This window comes from Gorilla gorilla, chromosome 2 (genome assembly GCF_029281585.2).
Source record: "Gorilla gorilla gorilla isolate KB3781 chromosome 2, NHGRI_mGorGor1-v2.1_pri, whole genome shotgun sequence".
NCBI lineage: Eukaryota > Metazoa > Chordata > Mammalia > Primates > Hominidae > Gorilla > Gorilla gorilla.
This window is the reverse complement of record NC_086017.1, coordinates 200,934,554-200,951,704: the sequence shown is the minus strand read 5'-3', so window position 1 is coordinate 200,951,704 and position 17,151 is coordinate 200,934,554. Positions and strand designations below refer to the sequence as shown.

At 37.0% G+C, this 17,151-nt stretch overlaps 1 protein-coding gene across 7 annotated transcripts in view; it reads right to left on the bottom strand.

Annotated features, from left to right (window-relative positions):
• Positions 1–17,151, bottom strand: part of TP63 (tumor protein p63) — a 266,584-nt gene that overhangs the window by 26,835 nt on the left and 222,598 nt on the right. For 4 of the 7 annotated variants that reach the window (XM_004038198.5, XM_004038203.5, XM_004038197.5 and 1 more), the window contains 5 exons: positions 5,950–6,136; positions 3,571–3,686; positions 2,430–2,539; positions 1,656–1,792; positions 966–1,048 (listed from right to left, as the gene is read on the bottom strand). In XM_004038198.5, coding sequence (XP_004038246.1) covers positions 966–1,048; positions 1,656–1,792; positions 2,430–2,539; positions 3,571–3,686; positions 5,950–6,136 — 633 coding nt within the window. The remainder of the gene's footprint in view (positions 1–965; positions 1,049–1,655; positions 1,793–2,429; positions 2,540–3,570; positions 3,687–5,949; positions 6,137–17,151) is intronic. The other 3 variants (XM_063704457.1, XM_019024803.4, XM_055381177.2) reach the window with 1 other exon arrangement.

Here is a 17,151-nt window from a genome sequence, read left to right as displayed (position 1 = left end):
CTATATTGTTGTTATATTTGTATTATTTTGATTGGTTTTTTTTATTGTTTTTTTCCAACTATTTTTGATCTGTGATTGGTTGAATCTGCAGATATGGAACAGGCAGATAGGGAGGGCCAACTGTAATTCAGGCTTCTGCCTTGCTTGGCTTTCTTTATAGTGCTGCCTAAAAGACATCAAAGTCAAGGCTATCATTGCTGCATTATCAATTTTGTGAACTTTTTCTGACAACATTTTCGGCCTAAATTTCTATGGCCATGCTGCCTAGCATAATCTTATCATTCTCAAATAATGAAGGACAAATTAATTTTAAATACTAGGGTAAGAAAAATTCTGTTAGGAGTTTAGCTTTAGTTGGGTGGGTAGGTAAGTAGAGAAGCTCATGCTAGTAATACAGTCCAAAACTGTGGAGAGAAAGAATAATATTCTAATTTTAAAAAACACATATTTTCTCTCCTCTGTATCACCAGCTCTCAACCGTCTTCCCTCTTCCCCATTATGGACTGAAGTTTTGTGTCCTTCCAAAGTTCACAGATGGAAATTTTAACCCCATTGTGATGACATTAGAAGGTGAGTCCTTTGGGAAGTAATTTAGGTCATGAGAGTGGAGCCTTCATAAATGGGATTTGTGCCCTTATAAAAAAAAAAAAACAACACCCTAGAGAGCTCTCTAGCCCTCTCCACTATATGAGAATACAAGGAGAAAATGGCAGTTTGCAACTCAGAAGAGAACTCTCACCAGAACCCGACCGTAGGGGCACCTTGATCTCAGACTTCCAGACTCTAGAAAATAAACTTCTGTTGTTTATAAGCCATCTAGTCTACGGTAGTTTGTTGTAGCAGCTTCAACTGACTAAGACACCTCCTTTCCCATTGTCACAGATAACGAGATGATGATCATACTGTAAAAGCCCATTCAAAGAAGGTTAAAATGAAGCAACCATGAATACCCAAGGAAGACCTACTGGTAAGTATAACAGTTCATCATCTGGGGATCTTCGTTTCTTGATGGATGTCATCTGGATACCATGTGTGTTCTGACGAAACGCTGGTGGAGGAAAAATGCAAGTTTCATCCTGGGAACACTTCTAAAGCACTAACGCATATTAAATATACTTAATAATTAAATATTAATATTAATCAGATTTAATATACATATTAAACAGACAGTAGTACCAGCAACACACGTAAGATTAGAGGCTCTAGTCCTAAGCGTCCATTTAACTGGGGACAATTGTTTTTACATTGATTGTGATCCTAGCAATAAGGAGGTGGAAAGATGGTGGGGAAGAATAAATAAAAGAAATTCAGTATGCTGGGAAATAGCCTTTGGCTTAAGTAATGTTGCAGGAAAGCCCGTATCTTGCTGGTGTGTGTCTGTGAATAGATGATGTTTATGCTACTGGTGTGGAAGTCACATTTTGAGAATCCCTGGACTGAGAAATTGTCACAATGACTACTTGTTTTTGTAAAGCTGTGGTACATGCCTGGAGTCCACTTCAATGCTGTACCTATTCTCACTGGCTCTGAGGGCTGACGTCCCACTTGCTGCTGAAGGTCACAGGTCTTATCACGCAGCTTCTCCAATATCACCCCATTCTCCAACATCTGGAGAAGATTCAACCCTACCCCATTTGGCCACTACATCTACTTACGGCGCTTCGTACCATCACCGTTCTTTGTACTGTCCGAAACTTGCTGCTTTCTGATGCTATCTTCATCCGCCTTCCTGTCTCTTCCTGGGCAAGCACAGATCCGGGCCTCAAAGCAGCGTCGGCCCAGGACTTGCCCACTAGGAATTAGAATAAAGGGGAAGAAAGAGTTAAATTCAAAGCAGTTTGAAAGTCCCCTGAAGATCTACCACTTCCACTTCCCACATGGGCCATCGCCAATGTACTACCAGCTTAGCCATGGCGGCTTTGAGAATGGACCCAAAAGCACTTGGCAGAACACAAAAGTGCTAACATGCCACAAGTAATATTAGTAAATAACATTCCATTTGTTCTCCAAAGAACCTCCGAGCTATTAGCTGAACAGCTGTATTTAGCTACATATTTTGAAGGAAACTTGAGTTAAGCCAGTGGATGTCTCAAGGATAAAATCCCCTAAGGCGGCGCAGACTTAAAAAAAACTGTGAAATGCCTTGAGGACCACGGTCTAATCAGAACAATTCCAGTCAAATGTCAAGAATTCAGGTATGAAGTGACTTGCACACTTTTCTAGCTCTTTTTTCCTTCTAACTTTACCCACCTTCCTTTGTCTCCACTTTCTTAGATCTTTTATGTAACCGTTTGTAGCAAGGACTTAAAGCACAAAGGACAAGCTCTCCGCTTCACATGCAAAATTAATGATAAAAGCAGCCACGATTTCACTTTGCCCTCTGCTCGTGATTTTTTGTGTAGAATGACAATTTTACGTATGCCACTTACTCTCTGGTTTCCAGAGTAACAATGATTAAAATTGGACGGCGGTTCATCCCTCCAACACAACTGCTGTTACACATGAAATTGTACAAGACTGTCGTGAATTCAGTGCCAACCTGAAAACAAGGGGAAAATAATCTGTGTTAACAATGGTTTAAACTGACGTTGTTCCTTCTCAGTTCTTCCCTCTATTTAAGGAATTCCACTTCTGATGAAGTGATACGCTTCCTCCTAAAAGGGCAAACTCTGAACCCTGTTGTAGATTTTTCTTCATCTTGCCTGCGGGGAAGCTTAAAGCTAATGTTTGCAACACTGAACACTACATTAGGTGAGACAGGCTTTAACATTTTGTGATCTTTGATCCTGTTCGTTTGTAAGCTGATCCACATCATGTAATTCAAATAGGCTATACCACCTTCATGAATATCACTGAAAAGGGAAAACTGGGAATAATTGCCAAAAACAGTAGCAATGCTCCAAGAATATTTTCCCTATGTGGATAAAACAGTACAATATAGATTTGGATATACACTTCCATTAATAACATCTTAGAGCTCAAAATGTTCTCAGAATTAAACATAATCTAGTCCAAAGTACATACGTATGGGTAAGGCAACTGAAGCCTAGAGAGAGAGAGTTGCCGAAGGTCCACACAGCAAGCCAGCAAACCAAAGAACTTGGGCTCTGTTACACCAGTGTACTTTCAACCACACTACTCTGCTTCATGCAACAGATTTACAAATCTATCATCTGTTCATTCAAACTTCAGCTAAGAGATCCCTCTTAGGCTTTCCCACTTATGGTAACACTTGCAACCACTACTATTGCTTATCCACTACCCGTCCAATTGCCAGTTGGATAAAACAATCTCATGTATACACCCAACTGCCAGTTCAATGTTATCTGCCCTTAAGATGGGAATATGGACACAGAGCCATGTTACCAAGTTGATTCAGTGCATATTTAGGTATTCTGAAGGGAAAGCATGTGGAGAATAGGTAGAAAAAAATACAAAAATATTACATATTTGATGACAAGAACTGAGACAGTGATAGATGCCAGAAACATCCCTGTTGCTGAAACAGATGTTCTCTCAAGTCTACTCAGTCCATAGAGGTGTTGTTTTTTGGTTTGGTTTGCTTTTTACCTGGGGTGGCTCATAAGGTACCAGCACACTCTGTCTTCCTGTGATGGGATCTTCTACATACTGGGCATGGCTGTTCCCCTCTACTCGAATCAAGTGACTAGGAGGGGCAATCTGTCCTGCAGAGCAGAAAACGATAAAAGAGTTAGTTCTTTACCTTAAAAATAAAGAAAATAAAATGAAATTGCATGAACAGGATGTTGGTGGCAAAAGAAATAGCCTGTATAATAAAGAAAATGTGCATCCTTGAAGAAATGAACAGATCCCATAGCCAGATATCAAATACATGAAGGTGTCATAACCTTTACAGCAACAGAAAGGGCTGGAATGCACACCTACAGTTAAAGGAACAGTCCTATAATTTGGAGTTTAAGATTAATGATTCAAGCTTTATGGAACTCTATAACTGCATCTCTGACCTCATCGTGGAGGAAATTTTGCCAGCTTCCTGGAAAATGAAAGGGAAATAAGCAAATTAATTTTAAAAAAAATCAGTTTAACTGAGAAAATGCTGCCCAAAAGTCTGACCAGCCAATATACTGAGAAGCAGAAGATAGCAAGGATATGACTTCCACTTCTTCTTCTTTCCTCCTCCTCAACTTTTAAACATTGTGTTGATTATAAAGATAAGAAACGTTCTGGTGTTTGTGTGTTGAAGGAGTCCCAAGTTGGGTGTAAGAAAAGGGATGCAATTTTAAAAAAGAGACTGAGTAAAGTTTCATAAAATTGTGATATTTAGCAGAGCTCCAGAAAAAAGAAGATGCTCCAACAACTGGGACCCGTAAAGCTGTTTTCAACAGCTCTTAGGTCCTATAGTCCCAGTCTACAAAAACCATTCAATAAAAGTAAAAAGTGAAGCATATCAAAATGTTCTCTGCTGCATCATCTATTATGGTTAAAACTAAAAACAATTTTTATGTTTAAAAAATGGGAAAACGCTTACAAATAGTATGTTATCTTGGTGAAATACCAAGTTAGGGAGGCTGATAATGAAGTCTATCTATACTGCAATATTCTTTATGGCAGATTGTTAAGTGAAAAGCAAGACATAAATGTACGGATAATGTGGCCATGTGGGCAAGGACTCGAAATTAATGTGTAAAAAATAGTTTTTTAAAGAGAATTTTGACTTTATTATCTTCTTTTAAATTCCGATCCATTCTCTTTCTTCTTCCATTGATTTTCTCTACAATTATATTCTCTATATTTATCAATCCTTATATTTTAATATTTTTTCTATAAAGTATCCTAACCCCCAACACCTTTGGCACCCTCAATACTCTTTGAGGATTGCTTATGCTTTATCCTGCTCTTACCTTCCACTTTTCAGCACTCTCTATTTAGTCTCCCTTCATGGAACTATAATATCAGATCTAAGGGAACTCTTGGCATTGCTGACCTTTTCTGCTAAATTGTTGTAGGATCTGAGATGTAGAATATGAGGCATGACTTATTCATGGATATAGCGTCTAAAGGTGGCCTTCATGATACCTCATCCCTCGACTCCCAGTCCTTTATTTGATTGGCCACAGTATGCTCTAGGCCTTCTATTTATTCCCCTTACCCATTACTTGCCTTCTCGTCTTTTTTTCCTCCTTCTTCTTCTGGTTTTTTCATTATTTCTTTCATTTGGTGCTCCTTTCTCTTACCCTTCCAGGTCTCAACTGGTCTAGACTTGAGAATCTTTCTGGGAAAATACTAAATCTGAAGAAACTGTAGCCTGGGCCAAGTAGAATAGCTACCATGTAGTCTCCTTGCACCCTCTTATTTATTTTTATTTATTTTTTATTTTTTATTTTTGAGATGGAGTCTCGCTCTGTAGCCCAGGCTGGAGTGCAGTGGTGCAATCTTGGTTCACTGCAAGCTTGGCCTCCTGGGTTCACGCCATTCTCCTGCCTCAGCCTCCCGAGTAGCTGGGACTACAGGTGCCCGCCACCATGCCCAGCTAATTTTTTGTATTTTTAGTAGAGATGGAGTTTCACTGTGTTAGCCAGGATGGTCTCGATCTCCTGACCTCATGATCTGCCCACCTCGGCCTCCCAAAGTGCTGGGATTATGGGCATGAGACACCGTACCTGGCCTCTTATTTTATTTTAAAGGCAAGAAAAATAAAAAGAAGGAAGCAGTAAGGAGTAAAGATAACCAGTAGTTCAGGTCATCTAGTAATTACTAATATTAAATAGTCCAACCACTATGAAAGCCATGAATTTATTTATCATTATTCCTAGATACTGTCACCCAAAAAAAAAAAAAAAAAAAGGCAGACTGATCTGCCATCAGAGTGCAGAAGTCCGAATCAGGTAGGTGGGTCTCAAACAAAAATGCCCACAGAATCTTGACCTTCAAGGAGGTTGAACAGTTAGAGATTCAAATTCTGCTTACCCTCGTTGAATTCACGGCTCAGCTCATGGTTGGGGCACCGCTTCACCACCTCCGTGACGTGCTCAGCTTTTTTGTAGACAGGCATGGCGCGGATAACAGCTCCCTGAGGAGGCGGGGTCATCACCTTGATCTGGATGGGGCATGTCTTTGCAATTTGGCAGTAGAGTTTCTTCAGTTCAGTGGAATACTGCTTAGAGTTGGGGCCAGTGGAGAAAGGAAGGAGAGAACCAACAGGAGATATTGTTACATTCCAAATCAGAACAATGAAAATCTGTCCGCTTTTTAGAGCTGCATGCTGCCTGTTTACTACTGGCTACTATAGATGTGACGTATGTCAATGTTATTAGAGGAAGTTATATTAATATTTTGTGCTATCATAAATAAAACCCCATGTTTACAAAAGGTTTTATGTTTATCAAAACACATTTATTCCATTATTTCCTGTTATTTTCCTTTAGGATGAAGAAGCTGAGGCTCAGAGGGGTTTAAATGAATGAAACCATGAGTAGCTTCATAGATTACCAGAAGCTAAGTGAAAGAAGAGTATTGGCATGTACTGAGTGATATTAAACAACAACCACAAAGACAGATTTCTGCCTAGATTATAATTAATCCAGTCTTTAATATACTTTAGAGAGACTCACAGGAATTAGGGTTCATGGGATTTTTTTAAGATGGAATATCTGTTAGAGAGTGAAGAGATTTCGCCTGATGTCAGATCGCTTGAAACTGTAAAACAAGAACTCCCTTGAACGCCTGCACTTTCCTTCTGATGTCATAGACTAGGAGAATGCAAGAGCTGAAAGGGGCTGTTCTGTCCTAAACTCCTGAAAACACCGGGCCTGATGTAGCACAGCTAATCATGGCACAGAAAGGATCTGGATGCAGATCTTCTCACTCACAAGTGAGTGAAATTTTTCCTTCTCCAGGGAGAGGAAGTTTAGTGGTGGTTAGTTGCTTGTAAGTTGGCAAAACGGGCTGGAGAAAGCCTGAGACCTAGAACCAGGTAGAGATCCCATCCTGTGTTGCTTCCTCTTCCCACTTCTGAAGCAGAAGAGAACCTTCATTCTAATCCTTACACTATAGTAAACCTTATCATCCCTGTGCTCTGGGTCAAAGCCCTATCTCTACATTCCTACCCACTCAGGCACTTTGCTCAGGCAAACCACCCAGGCACTGGAATTGCTGGCCAAGAGTGGGGCACCTAGTAACATGTATCCAAACAAAGGATAAACACACACACAGGTTGCAATCATAAGTTGGCCCCAACATCCTCCCAGAGGAAAGATGGTGGGGGGGGGCAGAGCCATAGTGGCAATCAGATTCGTTACTGATATGTCCCACCCTAACTCTCACTAATGGCAAGTATCTTAACAAAAATCACACATTTAAAATGTTGCTTTATTTCTTCATTTTAAAATATAGTATTTGTTTAAATGACCTTTCCTTTTCTTCCAAGTATTCCGGCATACGAAATTTTTAGTTAGAAGTTTCCCAATGCTAGAAAAGTATTGCAAAATCAGTCCTCCATGTCCGCAGGCCATGGATTAGACACAGCAAAAGGGTTTTATATAGCTTGAAGAAATAGGAAACATGCCAAACTTCAACCACAAAAATAAAATTCTACTTGGGAAACACTGAATGAAATCTAGATGGGTATTTTTGCTCTTGTGCTTTTAACTAAGGACTTACACAGAACTTGTTTTATGACATGTTAAGAACTTCCTTTTATTGAGAACTTGAAGAAACTAAGCATATCCATTCGTGTTTTCGTTAGGAGGTATATAATGCATAATCTAACCATGAACTTCGTAAGATGACCCTTAGGAAAGATGACTGAAAAATAAGTCTGTCGACTAATACCTAAAGGCAAATAAGGTATCCTTCCAAGTATGTAAAGATTGCAGAAATGAAGGTTAAGTGTTCAGAGTAGAAGCTTCTTAAGGAAAACATTCCATTTTAATAACTGATATACTATAAATCAAGCTCGACAGAGTACAGTATAAAAGCATTAAGAATAAAATTAAGGATCGTCAAGTGCTAATTCTTGTTCATTCTCGGGGATGGGGGTGGGAATCTAATTTTTAAGCTTAATTAATGATAAATAATAATAGCTTCATCGTTTACTGAGTTCTGCCTTAAGAAATTTTATCCTGATACAACCGTAAGAGGAAGGTATTACAAGCATACTGTCTCTTATCTGAAACCACTGGGGCCAGAATTTTCAGAATCCAGAATTGTTTAGATTTTAGAAAAATAGTCGTTTGCATAACATACAAATGTATCCAGCAGAATTTAGGGTAGCACCATAAGATCAAACATTATTTCTGCAGAATTCATAAATATTCACACTAACTGATAAATGACTACGAAGCCTGGGTTTCACCATCAAATGAGTGTGCCACAAACTTAAGAAATCAAAATAAAACTGAACCAACTTCTGATTTTCAGAGCTCTTGGAACTTCAGAATTGTAGATACCAGATAATTGACTTGAATTATCATCCCTATTTTATAAATAAGAAAATAAATGTACAGAAAGGACTTGCCCAAGAACCTGCTTAGTAACTGGTATATGAGTCTATCCTAGTCCTGTAATAACAGTTTCTTATGTCTCTGTTCTCTTAACTCAGCCATGCAAATGTTTACCTTTTTCTAGTTTCCAACATTGTGGTTCTTTTCCGAATCAACTACAATGTTTATACTCTTCTCCAAGCATTAAAATGGAGCTCAAAAGTGGTCTATTTAACACAGTTTTATTAATTTCTCAGTATATTGCTTACTCATTTAATGGTAGGGAGAGGCAGCAAGTGATAGAGTTGAAAAAACTTTGGGCTAGGTGGAAGACAGCCTGGACGATTATACCAGCTGGCTCTGGGAATTCAAGGATACAGTCTTGCTCTTTAACATGGTTTATTGAGGACTTTATGAGGCCCTCTGTATTATGGCCTTATCTATCTCTAATTCCCCCTACCACTCCACCCCCACCCACACACATTTCTCACCCCATGTTCTACCCATACAAACGTTTTAATGCTTCAAACACACCATAGGATCATCACCCAAAATTCAAAATGCTATTCCCTGAAATCATGTCCTTTGCAGCAACATGGATTGAGCTTAAGGCCATTATCCTAAGTGAAACAACTCAGAAAAAGAAAATCAAGTATCATGTGTCCTCACTTATATGTGGGAGATAAGTAGTGAATACACATGTGGTCGGGCACAGTGGCTCATGCCTGTAATCCCAGCACTTTGGGAGGCCGAGGCAGGCAGGAGCTCAAGACATGCCCGGCCAACATTGGAGAAATCCAGTCTCTACCAAAAATACGAAAAAAAAAAAAAAAACCCAAAAAGGATACACATGGACATAAAGATGGAAATAATGGACACTGAGGACTCCAAAAATGAGGAAGGTAGGAGGGGATGAGGGTTAAAAAATACCTGTTGGGTACAATGTTCACTGTTTGGGTGACAGGAACACCAGAAACCCAAACCTCACCGTTATACAATATATTCATGTAACAATACTGAACATGTACCCACTGAATCCGAAACCTAAAAAAATTAAAAGCAACAAGCAAGCAACAACAACTACAACAACAAAAGTGATATTCCCAGTGTGGTACACTTCTCTTTTTCCTCTGCTCTCCACGTCACACCAGGACAATTCAGATATCACTTTTCAGCTAGTACTGTATCTGTACTGCAAACCATATTTTCTAATTTTAGTGGTGAGGGTTTCATATTTGACTAAATCAAAATATCTGACCACAGCCAAGATGCATTATGTTTATTGCTTTTGGTTCAACTACCAGTCCTGCAATTCAGCAACTAGAGGCGCTGAAGTGGTCTGGCACAATCGCTTTTTTTCTTTTTACAAAGCCAAATCTCTGCTACTCTGTTTACTTCATTGCTTGCAAATCTGTTCCATGATGACCTTTATTTTTTTTTACCCAGTACTAAGTTCAGTCTCCCTGGTCTATGTGTATAAACAAGTCCTTAGACTTGCCCACTTCCGTATCCCTTACAAAACAGCACTATCATCTCCAATTTTCCCGGCTTCTGCAAGATTGGAACATGGGAATCTGATTTACAGCAAGATTTTAAAATACCCTGATGATTCAAGTCAGCAGAAACTGTAAATTTGAACACACATGGCTTATTTTACTATCTTTCTTTCTCTGTGGAATTTAAAAAATTCACATCTAAATTGCTCCTCAACATTGACTTGAGATTCTTTTCATTCTAAGGCCTAATTTATTCTTTTTTGTATGGGAGTTTTATTTTATGTGGTATACTTTTCCGCAAAGTATACCAGTTTTTAAGTGCAAAAGCTGATGGCTTGACAAATGTACACCGTTGTGTAACTACTACTACAATCAAGATATAGAATATTTCCATTCCTGTTCCAATTATCTTTTGCTTCTTTGCAGTTCATCCCCTCCCTAGCTCCTGGCCTCAACAATCATGTACCTGTTTCCTCCACTAGTTTTACCTTTCCAGAATTTCATGTAAATGGAAAAATATAGCATATAATCTTATGTGATAATGCTTTTGAGATTTATCTGTGGTTTTTGCACGTATCAGCATTCCGTTGTATTTTTGAATAGACTTCATTATTTGTCAACTCACCAATTATTTCCATTTTTTTCTATTGTGTATAAACCTACTATGAACATTCATGTACAAATTTTTGTGAGGATGTACATTTCCATTTTTCTTGAATACCTGGAATATGATTGCTGGGTAAGTGTATGCTTACTAACAAACTCCCAAATAGTTTAACAACGTGGTTGTGCCATTTTACATTGTCACTTGCAATATATGAGGACTTCATATCCTTGTCAGCATTTGGTATTGTCAGTGTTATTTTAATTGATGTCATTCTGGTTATGTATGCAGATCTCATTGTGGTTTAAATTAACATTCCTCTGATGATTAATAATGTTTAACATCTTTTCATGTACTTATTTCATTCATATTTATATATAATAAAAATAAAAACAAACTTATATAATTCTATACAACTATTTGATATTTTTTGAAGCATCTGTTCAAATATTTTGTACCTTTTGAGTTAAAAAAAATTGTAATACAGACTGTGTTCTCCCCCTGTTGTAACACAGAAATTTCACTTTTTAGGTTTTATTTTATGACTGATACAAAAGAATTGTACGTATTTATAGGTAAAATGTGATGTTTTGATACATGTCTATATTGTATAATGATCAAATTAGGATATGTAGTATATCCATCACCTTAAACATTTATCATTTCTTTGTAGTAAGAACATTCAAAATCCTCCCTTCTAGCTATTTTGAAATATGCAATACATTACTGTTAACTATAGTCATCCTACTGTGCAATAGAACAGAACTTATTCCTTCTGTCTAACTGTAATATTGTACCCATTGACCCATCTTTTCCCCATTTCCCCTCACCCCGTGTCCACTTCTCAGCCTCTGGTAACCCCTATTCTACTCTCAACTTCTATGAGATTAACATTTTTAGATTCCATTTGAGTGAGATCTTGTGGTTACAACTTTCTGTGCCTGGCTTATTTCACTTAACATAATGTCCTCAGATTTATCCATGTTGTTGCAAACGACAGGATCAGGATTTCTTTTTTTATTTTTTGAGACAGGTTCTTGCTCTGTCACTCAGGCTGCAGTACAGTGGCACCATCACGGCTCACTGCAGCCTCGACCTCCCAGAGTCAAGCAATTCTCCCATTTCAGCCTCCTGAGTAGCTAGGGCTACAGGTGCGCACTACTATGCCCAGCTAATTTTGGTGTATGTTTTTTTGTAGAGATGGGGTCTCACTATTTTGCCCAAGCTTGTCTCAAACTCTTAGGCTTAAGTGATCCTCCTGTCTCAGCCTCCCAAAGTACTGGGATTACAGGCATGAGCCACTATGCCCAGCCTCAGGATTTCATTATGTTTTTCTGACTGAATAGTATTCTACTGTGCATATACACAACATTTTCTTATCCATTTATCCTTTGATGGACACTTAGGTTGATTGCATATCTTGGCTATTGCAAATAGTGCTGCAATAAACAGGAGTGAAGATATCCCTTTGACATACTGATTTTATTCCCTTTGGATAAATGCCTAGTAGTGAGATTGCTGGATCACATGGTAGTTATATTTTTAATTTTTCAAGGAACTTCTATACTATTTTCCATAATGGCTGTACTAATTTACATTCCCACTGAAAGTACGTAAAGGTTCTCTTCTCTCCACATCCTCACTAACAGTTATCTTGTTGTTAATAGCCATTCTAAATGAAGTAGTATTTCATTGTAGTTTGATTTGCATTTCCCTGATTAGTGATATTGGGCATTTTTCATACACTTATCCTATTTTGACAAATATCCATTCAGGTCTTTTGCCCATTTTTTAATTGGGTTATTTTGGCGATTTGGGGTAATTTGTCAATTAGGTTGCTTTTGTTTTTAATGTGAGTTTTAGGAGTCCCTTATGTACTTTGGCTACAAGTCTTTTATCAGATATACATTTAAAAATATATTTTCTCCCAGCCTGTAGCTTGGCTTTTTTCCTGCTTTCCCAAAATACTTAATTATCAATATTTTCCCTTTAAAGCTCTTGCTTTTTATATCCTAAGAAATCTTGGCCTGACATTAGGAGGATTTTCTATGTTTTCTTCAAGTAGATTTATTGTCTTAGCTCTTCCATTTAGAACTATATTTTCAGTCAATTGTTGTATATGGTGTGAGTTAAGGGTTTATAATTCTTCTCTTTTTAACAGATATCCAATTGTTCTAACACCATTTGTTGAAAAGATTACCTGCATATTTTCCCTTGTTGAGCTGCCTTGGACTCTTTATTGAAAATCAATTGGTCATATGTGTTCATGTCTGTATCTGAATACTTCCCTCTTTCCTATTGATCTATTTGTCTATCCATATATCAATTTCAAATTGTTTGGGTTAATCTACTTTATAGTAAGTCTTGAAATCAGGTAGTCTGATTCTTGCAATTTTGTTCTTTTTAAAAATTGTTCTGGCTATTTTATACCCTTTGATTCTTCCATACAAAATTTACATGCAGTTTACAATTTCCATAAAAATGCCTGGTAAGATTTTGCATGAGATTGTGTTAAATATGTAAGGTCCTTTAGGGGAGAACTGATACCTTAGCAATGTGGTGTCTTTTAAACCATGAGCATATGATATCTCTCCATTTAAACAGAGTATCTTTAATTTTACTCAGAAATGTTTTATAGTTTTCAATGTATAAATACTGTACCTATTTTGTTAGATTTATCCTTCAGTATTTTATTTTAAAATAATTGTTATAAATAGTACTTTTAAAAATGAAAATTTCTTTTTGTTTCTAATGTGTTTTATACTATGTCATGTATTTATACCTAATTAATTCATGTATAATGACCATGTAGCCTATGACCTTGCTAAACTTACTAGTTCTTGTAGCTTTTTGTAGATGCCTTCCTTATGATCTACATAGATGATCATGTCAACTATGAACAGGGACAGTTTTACTTCTTCCTTTCAAATCTGCATACCTTTAAATTTTTATTTTTATGTGACTGCAATAATTAAACCAGGGTTGAGTTTGCGATTTTTTTGAACTAGAATCATATATCATTCATTTTAGACTTTCACGTTTTTTTCTAATATAAGCATTTAATTCTACCAAGTTTCTTCTAAGTACTTCTTAGCTATGTCCACAAAGTTTTGATATATCTAATTCTTAATACTGAGTCATATGTGAAGCTTTTCTTTTAAATCTTTTATCAGTCCTCATAACCAATATATCAAATGACAACACTTACTCACATTCCTAAGAAAATTAATTCTCTAGGTCTTCTGCTTGTTTCACGGGTTCCATTTCTAGCTCAAACTTATTTTCTCCTTTACACATTTCTTTACCATTCTAAACAGATTTTTTAATTGCTATTCCCAGGGTTACCTTATATCTCTATGTAGGTTTCTCCTACTTATAGGCATTAAATTAAGAACGCAGTTGATTCTATACCTGAAAAAATATCTTCTATAGCTAAGAACTTTTTTGATTATGCCAGCCCATTGTATTAAATTTCCAGCAGCTCTTTGGGTGGATAGCAAATATTTCAAACCTTCTATGTGAAGGTATAAAGTACCTTGCCCTGTAGTGTTGTCACTATGAGAAGCCGTTACAGAAAATTTAAAACTTTTATCAACGTCTCCCCAGCTTCTCTTTTTCTACAATCTGCCTTTTATTAATATTTCATCATTGTCAAAACGTGCACACAGAATTCTGGAAAAAAATGATTTCTTGCTTACTCAAGAGATACATACCATTATTAACATTGTTGACTGTTTTCTGTGCATACACACACACATACATACATACACACACACATATATATACACACAAACTAGGGGCATATAATACAAAGACAGTATTCTTTTTATAATTTAATATATCATGAGCATGTTCTAATTTTAAAACATGATTTTAAGTGGTGGCTGTCACAGTATTAAAAAGGGATATACCATTATTTATTTAATCGTACCTTTTTAGTAGAATAGTATAATTTAGTATACTTGTGTATAAATTTTACTCCAGTTAAAAATAACACCATATAGCACAGTTTAGTATATAAATTGGTTTTAGATAGATCTCTTAAAACAGAGTAATTGAGTCAATGTACATTTTAGTGTAGAAAAGTCCAAGGTCAATCTGAATTTTATTTCTTTAAATTAAGTAAGCTGCTTATTTTTCCATAGTTTCTTGTAGAATTTTATCTTTTTAAAAAAATAAAGTGGCACTGTCTCTAAATGTGATTTTTAAAATGGAAGTTACTTGGAAATTGGTGGGTCCTTTTAACTTTCATGCTTGACCTCAATACATTTTGTTCTTCAATTGTATTTTTGTTTCTTCTGCTCGTATCAGTTTCCAGAAACACGTAAGTCTTACTTTAGGATCTCCACTTTCTATCCGCCATATACTTTATGCGGTTTTTCCTATTGTTTGCATTTTGGGAAAGCTTCTTAAATTTGTCTTTAGTATGTGTATGGTTTTCTACAGTTAATTCTGCTCTATTCTACTACAAATAATACTTTCACTTCTTCTGCTGCATTTCAAATGTCCTTCCTTATTTAATCTTCATCCCTTTTTACTAGTCCTCTTTACATCTCAGCCTGCAATTTTAGGTTTGCCATGTCTTCCCAACTTTATAGTGTTACTGTCTTATTAATTTGCACTAAAGTAATCTTCTAAATATTTCTTCCAGTTCCTAAGTTGATTTTCTTGAGTATTTAAAATGATGTTCCCCTATAGATAGGATTTTGTTTGGTTTAATATAAGCCCTTTCTCGCTTTTTTACTTTTCCATGAACATAGCAAGATATAGCCATAGCTAGTGTTTGCAGCTTTCATTTCATTTTGACATTTTTCAGTTCTATTCTATCAGGCTTTTAGGGCTTAAAATTATTATAAAATTCTGCCAATGGCTTGAGTGTCCAATTTAGTTTAATTTTTTCTGGAATTTGTAATATTAATATTTTAATAAAAACTTAGGAGAGACCGGGCGCAGTGGCTCACATCTGTGATCCCAGCACTTTGGGAGGCCAAGACGGGTGGACCACCTGAGGTCAGGAGTTTGAGACCAGCCTGACCAACATGGAGAAACCACGTCTCTACTAAAAATACAAAAAAATTAGCTGGGCGTGGTGGCACATGCCTGTAATCCCAGCTACTCGGGAGGATGAAGCAGGAGAATTGCTTGAACTCAGGAGGCGGGGGTTGCCGTGAGCTGAGATTGCGCCATTGCACTCCGGCCTGGACAACAAAAGCAAAAGTCCATCTCAAACAAACAAACAAACAAACATAAAAACAACAACATAGGAGAGACTACACTAAAAGCTGCTAGTCAGTTGCCATCATAAACCACAAGTGAGAGCTAGCTTTTCTCATTTGTACAACATTCAATACTTATCTAGCAAACTCTTACTGAGCATGTATTGCACAATGCTAGGTCCTTATTCTGTACTGGGAACAGATAGAAGTAAGACTTTAAAATCCTGGAATGCAGAATTTTATGTATCCATGCTGCCTAGGATGGTACTTGAAATACAAAATAAATTGAAAGAAAAAAATCGATCTTTAGCCTCAAGTTGCTCACAGTCTAGAGGCAGAGTACAGCAAAAACAACCAAAATACACTGGGTATAAAGGAACCATCTGCAAGTGTCATGGGATTACAGAGATAGAACAATTAACTACTAGGTAATACATTTGATTTTTATTGAGCATATACTATTACCAAGGCTCTGTTTTAGTTTTGGAAATTCAGCATTAAACAAAGACAAAGTCTATGCCCTAAAAATGCTAGAATTCTAGAATAAACAAATAACTACTATGTCAGATAGTGATAAGTGCTATAAGAAAAAGTAAATCAGGGTAAATTTAAAGGGGATAGAGTATAAAAAGCCAAGAGTCAGGGGAGTGAGTGTGAAGAGGATATTATTTTTTCCAAGATTGTTAGGAAAGAATTCTTCAATAAGATGATATTAAAGTAAAAAATCTGGAGGAAATAATGAGCTGGGCCATATATATACCTGGGGAGATAGCGTTCCAAGTACTAGAGACAGCAAGTGCTAAAGTCCTGGCTGGGTATGCTTGCCATGGAGGCCAGTGCACCTGCAGAAAAGTAAGCAAAGCCTGCAGTGGTAGGAGTTAAGATCCGAGATCAGAGATAATAGGGAGCCCAGATCACGCAAGGCCTTGTAGAGCAGGACGGGTCTTGAGCTTTTTTTGTGTGAGATAGGAAGCCACTAGAGAGGCTTGAGCAACTGATGTGGTCTGATTTTCATTTCTATAAGACTACCATAGCTGTTATATGAAGGACAGACTTTGTGGAACAAAGACGGAAGCAGGAAGACCAGTCAGGGGGCTCTTGCCAATAATCCAAGTGTAAGATGAGAGTGGCTTAGACCAGCAGTAGAGGTGATGAGAAGTCACCAGATTAGCTGATGAACTGGCTGGGGATAAGAAAGAGAAAATTAAAATAGGAAAGACAATTTTCATAGAGGTAGTGATATTTAAACTAGGCCTTAAAAAAGAAGTTATTATTCACCAATTGGATTGTGCACCCAAGAAAGAAAGGAAGGAAAAGCCAGGAGACAACAGTAGGCTTTCCATGAAGACAGAATATCATCAGTAAAAGCAAGG